Raw genomic sequence first — 10,736 nt, forward strand, 5'->3', positions numbered from 1 at the left:
TCAAAAAAAAAAAAAGTTTAAATAATTCCTACTGATTTTTTTGTGGGGGTGGAGGACTCAATTGCCTTTACTTCGTGACTTTTGGGTTTTTGCTTTCTACTATTGTTCGATACACATCACACTGAAATATATTTGCACATCCTACACCTTAGCCCACTGCAAAGTAAACTACCCTCGAAGCTTTTTGCTTTGCATTCCCTTCTGTTCAATATTCATGCGCTCAAGCTTTCCTGAATCACTCTGCAGTTACATGTGACAAACTTCTGAGTTTTGCTTCTGTGTCTTTCCCTTTATATGGTTTTCTAATAAATAATGCATTGCCGATTTCTGTCTCTGAATCCCATCGGAGACCCTTCCTGCATCTATGAACCCAGACTGTGTTATTTCTAATCACGATCTGTTTTCTTCTATTGGCCTATTTCTACTTCTTTGTGCTCTTTCTCCTACTATCTTTTATTGCAGGAAGTATTCTGTTTTCTTCTGCTTTTCAGCACATTTGGAAGGTGAACACATTCTATTTTAATCCTGTTAGCCATCAGTGAAACTGACTTAAAAACCGAATCTCCTCTGGTCCCCATTTGTTTCGTAAAAAGTCTACGCCAGCGATTATAATCTCAGTCCTGTGGATCCCAGGTCCCTCCTGGGGATGACGGGGTCTGGTCTCTACTCAGGGTTCTGGGGGGTTTCTGAGAGCAAGATGCTAGGCCTGCATGGGCCGACCCCACTGCCCCAGAGGAGAGAGTGCAGCGAGGCTGAGGGGGTGTCACCCTGAGCTGCTCACACACTACTCTCCCCTGCCTGCCTTCCGCTGCTCAGAGTCTTGAGCTTTTGTGTAGGCAGCTGAATATTGCTCAGTCCCTCCTCCTCAATTTACGATGCATTTCTCCATGACTACCGAACATTACTAGAATGAGAAGGTGAGACAGAGTTCAGAAATGGGTCTCACTGAACTCTGCTCGCTGCTGTGAGCACCTTCTCAGCTCAGAGCTCTCTGTTTCGCTGAACTGACCATTTTAAGTTTGTGGAACACACAGTCATCTGGACTGAGGAGATGAGGGCTTGTGTCTCTGTTGAGTGGCAGTGGCACAGCCCAGCAGGCTAAGTGGTGGTGGCCCAGGCCTCCAGACTCAGCCCTGGGAGGGAGGCTCTTACCTCAAACTGGATCAGCACTGTCCCGCTTTCGAGGCCCTTCTTGAGCTGCTCCATGGATCCCTCCAGAGTGTCCCCACCCTCTGGACACATGGGGAAAATGGCCTCGGGGAAAAGCTGGTTCAGTTCATCTTCGGGTTTGATGTCAGCAAATGAGTGGACAGCTGTAACGTACAAGACAGGGTGCATGTGGCTTGCGTAGCAACACTCCGGTTTATCAGTTTCCCTCACACAAATCACACTTATGACACCTGAATGAAGACTGTTTAAAACATCTTATTAAATGATTAAGCACGTGGTAATCATTTTCAAAGACACAATTCTAAGTGAGTGATTCAATATGTGTTAATTACACAAAACGACATGCTAATCTTTCTGGCTAGTTTTAAATGACGGTGTTTGGTACTGAGAGACTTCTGTTCACAGTGAAGAAAAAAGAAAGAATGTTTTTAAAGACCTCATATTTTCTTGCTCTCTCTGACCTGGTTATTCTTCGACCTATCCCTTCTTCCCGTTCCTTGGCAGGCCCCTTTCACTTACTCCCATAAAAGGGGCATTTCCCCAGGCACAGGGGGAAGTCCCAAGCTCTCCAGGTAACACCATTGTTCCTAAGAGCTCAGTCTCTGACTTGAGGCCATTTATTTCTACGTGGGAGGCTCGCTCATGAGTATCTCTAGTCCTCACGTCCCCTCTGTGCGTCAGCCCTACCTTGCCAGCCCTCCCTTCACGTCAAACTCAACAGAGGTCAAAACAAACCTAGACCCCCTTCTCTCGCACCTGCACGAGATTCCACCTCACTGGCCTGTGTCTACTGCCCCTTCCTTCGCCAATCTCTTAAGCTGGGAACCTGGGGATACGTTCTGAGTTTCCCTTCCCACTCAGAGAGGGAGCCACTCCCTTACTCAAAGACCCTCCATGGCTTGCTGCTGCCTCTACGACAGCAGGAAAGAAGAAGGAAACTAACAGTATGGGAGCTTCCCCGCGGAGCTGAACGGAATCCTGACAATTCTGAATGTGCAGCAGTTATCCCGTTTCGCAGATGGAGAAACGGACTCTCAGAGAGTGCGAACTGTTTGTCAGGAAGGCCGCAGCCTGTGGGGCTGGGATGGGGGAGTTCAGTTCAAGTCTATCCCCCGTAATGGCCACAGTCATTTCACTGACCACAGCAGCTCAGCTCTTTCCCTGTGACTTTCGTGGCTTCTGTCATCGGCTGTTTATCACTTTTCTTTAAATCGGTTCACATTTCTTACTTACGTGTTTATTTTTAAAATATGCATACACATTTTAAGAGCTGTCGTCTATGCGTTTCTGTGTGAAGCTGAATTAAGGTATGGTTACTGGTCAAGTGTACCTGGACATGCCGCATACATCCATTTCACTTGCGGTTCCTACACTTTTGGGGGAACAGTTCATTTTACTCCCAACAAGAGCACTTAAAATGTGTATACATGTTTTGGGCACCCCCAGTATATGCACTATCATCACAGTCACCAGAAAATCAGCAGCAGACACCCCTTTTTAGCTCTATTAGCCTATATACCTCAAACAGGTGGAGGAGGCCTCTCCCACTGGCCCCAGGGGCCCAGCATGCCACAGGGTGCATCTGTGTGATGTGGGGCCTGCTCAGATCATAATCACTGAGCCCTCCGCCCCATTATCCTCCAGCCCTACCAGTCATGTGGCAGTGGGGCAACTTACTCCACCTCTCTGTGACTTGGTTTCCCCCTTTCCTCATTTAGAGAGAATGACACTAACCTTTTTTGGAAAGCCAGGAGAGTTAAAGAGGAGAAGGACCTAAAGCAAAGAGGACAGCCTGAGCCACTTGACCAGCACTCCCGCCACTACTGGACACCTGCTGTGTGCCAAGCACAGCGCTGGGATTTGAAGGAGGGGAAGGGCTGGGGGCCCAGAGAAATCTGGAAAGACTTCACAAACCTTCCTTCACAGAGTAGGTGGGATCGGAGCTGTGCCCAGGTGCCCCGGGCTGAGTTCTAGTGGGAGGAGAGCTGAGGCAGGAGAGCCAGGGCATGGGGTGGGGGGCCAAGTCTACATGTAAGGCCAGAGCAGGGACGCAGGCCAGGGCTCTGCAATCCCATCCTGCATTTACCTCCAGTATTTTAAACCTGTGCAGGAGGCTCGAGGGGACTTGGCTGGTTACTTCATAACAACGATAACAACAGTAACGATGAATACCAGTGGCCACCCACCCCCGACAGGCGGTGTTCCAGGTGTTTTCCAGCTTAAGTATCATTAATCTTTACAACTACCCTGTGTGGCTGGGGTGCTGTTACCCTCCCTTTACACGTGAAGAAACTGAACTGCAGATTGAGCATATAACTCAAGGTCATTCAACCCACAGGAGGTGAGTTAGGAACCACCCATGACAACAAGGCTCACTCTCCTCAGTGCTGCTCTGACAATATAAAAAGCACATGAAGAGGCCGGGTGTGGTGGCGCACGCTGACAGTCCGAGGTGGGTGGATCTCTTGAGCCCAGGAGTTTGAGGTCAACCTGAGCAAGAGCGATACCCCATCTCTACTAAAAAGAAAAAAGTTAGCTGACATGGTGGTGGGCGTCTGTAGTCCCAGCTACTTGGGAGTTGAGCCCAGGAGCTGGAGGTTGCATTGAGCTATGATGATGCCACTACACTCCAGCCAGGGTGACAGAGAGAGACTCTGCCTCAAAAAACAAAACAAAGCAAAAACAAACAAACAAACAAACAAACAAACCCACTTGAATAAAATACAACCTGCTCCTCTGAGAAGGGGCAAATTACAAATGTCTACAGGGCCCAGCAGCTGAGAGAGGTGCAGGATGTGGCTGCACTGGGCCTAGAAGCCTGTGGGCTCATGTTCCCATAAAGGGCATGGATAGGAGGGTGGTGCTCCCTCCAGAACTCTGGCCACGAGGGGCCAGGCCTCATGTGGGCAGATCTTCACATTTCTCAAATGAGAAGCCAGACATTCCAGTTACTATGTTAAAATTCTTGATTTTCAAATGCTGGGTACAAACACAAGTTTCAAAAACACAGAACAGGCTGGACAAGGCCCTGCTGTGCTAAGGCAGCACCCCTGTGTCCCCGACCCCCACCCCCCGCCACAGGCAGCAGGGGCTGTTACCTCTCCTCCGGATGACCAGGGCCAGCTCCCGAGAGTGGGACTCGCGGCTGGCTTTGATGAACATCACCACTTGGTCATGGGTGTGCTCTGAGATGTCCCGGCCATTGATTAACACAATTTGATCCCCTTCGTTCAGCTTAGGAATGCAGGTGTCCGCCTGGGTGGAGGAGAAAAGTGAGTTTCATCTGTTACCATAACACAGTCCTCACGGGGAAGACGGCTGAGCGCTCTGCCCCCAGACACCTGAGACTGTGGCCGAGCCCGCCTTTTCTCCCTCAGGGATTATTGTCATCATTTTTATATCCTCTGTTGCATGGACATGCTAGCTGGTTGTGACTTTTTAAAGATGTGCTGCTCAGAATGCAAGTTAGGAAACATGTCAGGATAAGCCTAGGAAAAGGACTGAAGATGCTTTTCTGTGGCAGTGCCCTTCACTTGTTATGGTATAGTAAGGACTAAGATCTTTGGTTTTCTGGACTGATTTGCCAGCTAGACAGGAGGGTCTATCTTGCAACCGAGAAAGCTTTGGAAGCACAACACCAGAGGCAGAAGCAGTGAACTGAATGGATAGGAACGAAAGCTATCTTAACTTACAGAAACCACAAACAGTAGCAAATGGAAACCTGCAACCTTCAGGACAAGAGTAAAATCCCCAAATCGTTTGCTCTTAGGAGACATGGAGACTCCTTGATGCTACAGCTTTAGAAAAGCAAACGATCCAGAGGTAAGTATGGAAGGTGACGGAAATGTTGATGAGCCTGACTGGAGCAGTCATTTCTCTAGCTACTGGTATACCAAAACATGATGTACACCTTAATATGTGCAATTAGTAAATTAAAAAGAATCTAAAAAGCTAATGATCCTCTTAGGAGGCCCAAACAGAGGGCTGAAGAGGTGGCGTTGACAGCGAGGTAGTGAGAAGAGCCATGGGGTTCCCGTGGCCACTGCAAGTGAGCACAGCAGAAACACTCTGCCTCGGCGTCCTTCCCCTGAGCAGTGCTTCTCAAAATTTAATGTGCACACACATCACTCAAGGATTTTATTAGAAAGGGAATCTGGCGCAGTAGGCTGGGGCCAGAGTGTGCATTTCTAACGAGGTCCCAGGTGATCCCAGTGCTGCAGCTTTGGAGACTCTGCTGAACAGCAAGCTTCTAGAAAACTCGGATCCTACTCTTTCTTCCTGTCCGTATGCGGCATTTACACACATTCTCTGCTGCCAGCAAACAAAGAAACAGGACACAGAAAGAGACACCTGTTTAATTCAGGAGAAAACAAACACGGGCCGTAAGATGGAATGTGTGTACTTACAGGTGACTCTGGGTTTATCCTTGACACCACAAGAGGCATCTTTTGATCCACTCCTCCCTATAAACATTTTAAAGTAAAAAAAACATGTAAGTCATTCACAGCAACAAAGACATGCAGACACCAATAAATGCGAGTCTTCTGGCACAGGGGAGGCCTGGGACTTCATTATGGCCTATCAAACTTCCCATCCTGTCAGAAGCAGGGAGCGAGTTCCTGACCCCTCTGGATGTAGTGGGTCAACCACGGTAACTGTTCAGAAACCTCCCTTGGCCACCCCCAGATCCCACAAACTGAAGACACATTCCAGCTCCTTTTTTAAAAATGCAAACACCCCTAGGAAAAGAAGTCTACAAACTCATCTTCTAAGTGCTGCTGGGAAAGGGAGCTTTCAGTGGAGGCAAGCCAGGCCTTGGGAAATGTCACATGCACGCACACATCTGCCCAGTGCCCGGCCTCAGCAGGGACGCTGTGGTAGGGGAGGGTGTGCACTGGCTTTGTGCACCACAGCAGCTGGCGGTGCGCAGCAGAGACCACCTGCCCACATTTTGTTCTAAGCAGAGGTGGGTACACTCTCTGTAAAGGGCCTGTGAGGCTTTGTGTTACAACTGCTCAGCTCTGCCACTGGAGTGCCAAAGCGCCACAAACCTACCTGTAAGTGACTGAGTGTGGCTGTTCTATAAAATGATTTACAAAAACAGGTGGGATCTGGCCCATGGGCATGGTTTGCAGACCCTACCTAGAGGTGCCCTACCTAGAGGAGGGTGGTGGCCCTGCAGCTTGAACTGCTTTATCAGCTTTTGCCATGCTGAAGGGTTATGTCAATAACCCTCCTCAAGTCAGTAAATCTGTCAACTGTATAACTTCATCTCTCTGAGTCTCGGTATTCACCCATGGAATGGGTTTAAAAACACTGACCTCACTGCTCACTATGGGAATTACCCACTCCCCCCTTTTTTTTGAGACAGTCTCACTCTGTCACCCTGAGTAGAGTGGTGTGGCGTCATAGCTCACAGCAACCTCAAACTCCTTGTCACAAGAAATTCTCTTTCCTCAGCCTTCTTGTCACAAGAAATTCTCTTTCCTCAGCCTCCCAAGTAGCTGGACTACAGGCACCTGCCACAACACCTGGTTAGTTTTTCTATTTTTAGTAAAGATGGAGTCTCACTCAGGCTGGTCTCAAACTCTTGAGCTCAAGCGATCCACCTGCCTTGGCCTTCCAGAGTGCTAGGATTATAGGAGTGAGGCGCTGGGCTTGGCCTCACTAAGGGAATTCAATAAGTCGATAAACCTTGGGCACGGGGCAGGCACAGGGCAGGCACTTGGCAGTCGTGAAGGCCACATTAAAAAATCTCCCAATACTGAGGTCTGTGCTAATTTCCTTGTGTAGCTTAGGCATGCAGCACACTTCTAATTGAAATTAAAAATTAATCTAAAGATTGCTTCATGCACAAAACTTCCTTACAACATACCTTAAGGTTAAATCCAAATTTTCCATCTTCATCTGGCGTGATACGGATCAAGACTAAGTAGCTGTCACCATTATCATTCTGGAAAACATTTTAAAGTGGTCATTTACTTCCCTAACTGTTGGAGATAAGATATTTTCTTCTGGTCATAACTACTGAGTTGCCCACAGGGGAGGGGCAGGGAAGCCTGGGTGGGTCACCTGGTGACTCCTGAGCTGCAGGACCCGTGCTCACTCACCTTGTCACAGTAATACTGGCTGGCATCCTCGGTGGAGCCCCCCTTCGTCACCCTGTGGTAGTCCTCTAAGAACTGCTGATCGACACCATCAGGTGAGCAGGAGCTTGGAGCATTTGAAGATGGAGACACAGAACTGGATGACTTCTGGGTCAGGTAGCCGTATGCCGGGTTGTTCTCCGATAAACTCCTTCATCACGGGGGAGGAGGAGATACTTTAATAACTGGGTTAATATTTTATTAGAGCAAACATTACTGACTGTTGCAGCCTGGCATCTGAGGGGTGTACATATCCCCCGGAAAGTTAGAGACCTGCAAAAGTCACTCACAGGGCTGGGGCACACCTGGACCCCGCTGGCCAATCCAGCCCTCATCTGGCCCAACCATCATCGCATTTGGTTTTAGAAAAAAGAGACAGGAGGCAGGGCAGATCCAGGAGCTGCTGAAAACTCGGTCTCCTTTCTGCTGCTTTAGAAGGGTGACAGGGAAAATGTGTCCAGCTACTCTGGTGGCTACTGACCCATGAAAACTCACACAGATGCACGACCCCTGTTCCTTGAACCTTTTCTCCTTCCATCTCCTTCCTGCTGATGAGTCTGCTTCCTAGGACTGTCAGCTACCCTAAGGGAAGGTGACTACTGCTGCACATTCACAATAGTTTATATTACTCCCGGTTGGCATCATTAGCCTACGACATCCAATTAGTTACCTACATTAAGGCCGTATGTTTTATTTTTCTTTACTATAGGTCCTTCTGTGTCTTAGAACTGCATTGTCCAATATGGTAGCCGCTAGTCACATGTGACTACTTAAATACAAAAAAAGGAAGAAGAAAAACTTTGTTTCCTTAGTTGTACCAGCCCACCTCACACACTAAACAGCCACAGGTAGCTACTGGGTCCTGTACTGACAACTGGCTCCATTCTGTGATGACGGGAATGTTACAGAACATCTCCCATCACTGCAGGAAGATCTGGGTGGCACCACCGTAGAGAATTACAGGTGATTAGAGCTGAACAGACTTCTGAAAGTCACTCGTTCCAACTACCACTTCACAGATGGAGAAACTGAGGTCAAGAGGGGCTGGGCGACTCACCAAGGTCACACAGCTTTCCCCTCACTTAGATGAAGTGCATGGGTCCAGAGCCTTTCCCTTCCAGGCCGGGCCGAGTCTGCTCCTGAGACCCCCATTTCTGACCTCACAGGACCACAGGCCTTAACCGTCCCTGCTGTCACTGTGCAGGGCGCATCTCTGCACCACCCACACTAGCCCCTGCCAGAGCTGCAGGCCTGGCAGGAATGCCGTAAAAGGCCGACTGACTTGGGGCTCCTCTGTGCATCCTGAGCGCCTGGCCCATCCTAACCCCGGCCCAGGTGCGGTGACAGCAGAAGTGAGGTGACAAAGACTCTGGGGAAACGGATAAGACAGCTGCCACTGCCTCTTTTGCAACCTTTATTCCAAAGCCTTATCCATGAATTCTTCATTAAATTGGTGCTTCTGTTTCCTAGTGATTTCAAATTAGCTTAAATATATAATCTGTATCATATTCACACAGAATGAGTCACAGTCTCAACTAATTTGAATACAATACTCAGCGACAAACCAACGTGGGGACACAGCTAAACACAAGAGGGGGGTGTGGCCTGCGGTTTCCGTGTTGCTAACTGAGGGAAGGGTGTGATGGGTGGGAAGGCGTTTCATCAGAGAGGGGGCATTTTGGAATTGAAGTTCTTTATAAGTAGTACGTTTCAGTTGTCTGAAAAGGAATGAGACTTTAATTTACATAAACGGAAGCTTAAAAAAATTCTCCTCAAAGAGGACAACTTTGCTAGGTTTTACTGTTTACGAGTGCACCACCTAGTGGCGGAAAGGGCAACTGCTTGGTGGTAGCTAAAACAAGCTAAAATGCTACTTGGCGGTTCTAAGATGGCCTTGACCCTTTAACATGGAAAGAGCTGCAAACAGCCACACTTCATATGTTTGGAAGAGTCCGAAGGGTGGGTGACAGCAATAGAAAAGGTGAAGGGCATGTAAACAAAAAAACACAAAGGTGAGGTGATAAAGCAGAAAAGATCAGACTAATTTCAGCGAAATTATTTTATCTTATACTCATTTACATTTACTTAATTTTTAAATTTATCATATGAGGTTTTAAAGTATTTTCCTTTTCCAATATAAAACTTAAGGGTCTAACAAGCCCACAGTTGTAAATGATAATAGTACTACCACCACTAGTATTAATACTATAGCTTGTCCCCCAAATTACCCCTGAAGTCACCACACACAGGGAAAATGAGAAATTGTAGATAAATGTACCTTTATTTATATTCTTTATACACTGGCCATCTCTTTGTAAAATTTTATAATGAATGTTTTATAAATAAAGGTATATTTGGCTACAATTTCCCCACATATGGTGACTTTGGGGCAACTTTTGGGACACACTGTTTTCTAAGTAGGGTTGGAGAGTTTACTTATAGACAGTAATTTGTGTAAACTAAAGATGGATTTGGGGGCTGATCAACTGTGTACAGAGCTTCCCTGTGGGGCACAGTGACATTCTGTTTAGTGCACGGGATGGATTTCTAATCATGAGAGCAGGACGCTGTGGGACACGGTCCTGGGAGGCTGGGGGTGAAGATGTCAGAACAACAGGGCCACCCTCTCGCTGGGGCAGGACGCAGGTGCTAAAGAGGAAGGGCCTGGTGGCGGGGGGAGGGGGGGGCTGTCCCATGGAATTGAGGAGGAGAGAGCACAAGAGGTTTCTCCCTGACATAGGAGAGGGCACTGAGGAGGACTATCACTATTGCCTGAGAGCCAGAGTAGCCAGCATGAGACTGGCCACACCCTGGCCCCGGGAAGAAGACAGGCAGACGTGAGCAGCACACTGACTTGTCAGGCAAACAGGGGTCACCCTCGGAAAACAGATGCTTCAGAATTGTAAAGGCAGCAGGTTTCAGAACAGAAGCCACGGGAGAATTCATCTGATGAGTGGTAATGTTAAAAAAAAAAAAAATCAAATGGCAGAACTGCGAATGAAAGAAAGACTCCTACAAAATTATAAAGACACCTCCCTACCTGTCAAAGGGAGCAGAGTCATGCTCCCATACTGCTGTGTGACAGAATAAGGACCTTCTTTTGGTTCACGTTTCTTTCTCAAGTCTATGAGCTTCTCAAGGTCAAGAGAGATCCTAGTTCTCTTTATTCCTCTCCTAGTGCAAGGAACACAAGAGCAAGTGCTCGATCAAATGCTCAGTGAATGAAGAAAAACGCTTTGCCCAGCTGCCTGGGATTAGCTGAGTTACTCTAAAAGACCGTGGGATTTACTGGAGCACCTGGAGGCTCAAGTGCAAAGAGAAGTGGGTTCACGGTTCTCAGCACTGGCAGGATCACAGCGTCTGAGAATGTACCTGGCACAATAATCACCTGGGATCCTGTTCAATGCAGACTGACTGAGC

The 10,736-nt window shown here is 47.9% G+C and overlaps 1 protein-coding gene across 1 annotated transcript in view; it reads right to left on the reverse strand.

Annotated features, from left to right (window-relative positions):
* PTPN3 (protein tyrosine phosphatase, non-receptor type 3) overlaps nucleotides 1-10,736 on the reverse strand; it is a 118,187-nt gene that overhangs the window by 25,632 nt on the left and 81,819 nt on the right. The window contains exons 15-19 of the mRNA XM_012802312.2: nucleotides 7,281-7,467; nucleotides 7,046-7,123; nucleotides 5,577-5,633; nucleotides 4,269-4,425; nucleotides 1,153-1,313 (exon numbers count right to left, since the gene is read on the reverse strand). Coding sequence (XP_012657766.1) covers nucleotides 1,153-1,313; nucleotides 4,269-4,425; nucleotides 5,577-5,633; nucleotides 7,046-7,123; nucleotides 7,281-7,467 — 640 coding nt within the window. The remainder of the gene's footprint in view (nucleotides 1-1,152; nucleotides 1,314-4,268; nucleotides 4,426-5,576; nucleotides 5,634-7,045; nucleotides 7,124-7,280; nucleotides 7,468-10,736) is intronic.

The sequence above is a fragment of the Otolemur garnettii genome, unplaced genomic scaffold (genome assembly GCF_000181295.1).
Source record: "Otolemur garnettii isolate 467f Iridium unplaced genomic scaffold, OtoGar3 scaffold00014, whole genome shotgun sequence".
NCBI classification, from domain to species: Eukaryota; Metazoa; Chordata; class Mammalia; order Primates; family Galagidae; genus Otolemur; species Otolemur garnettii.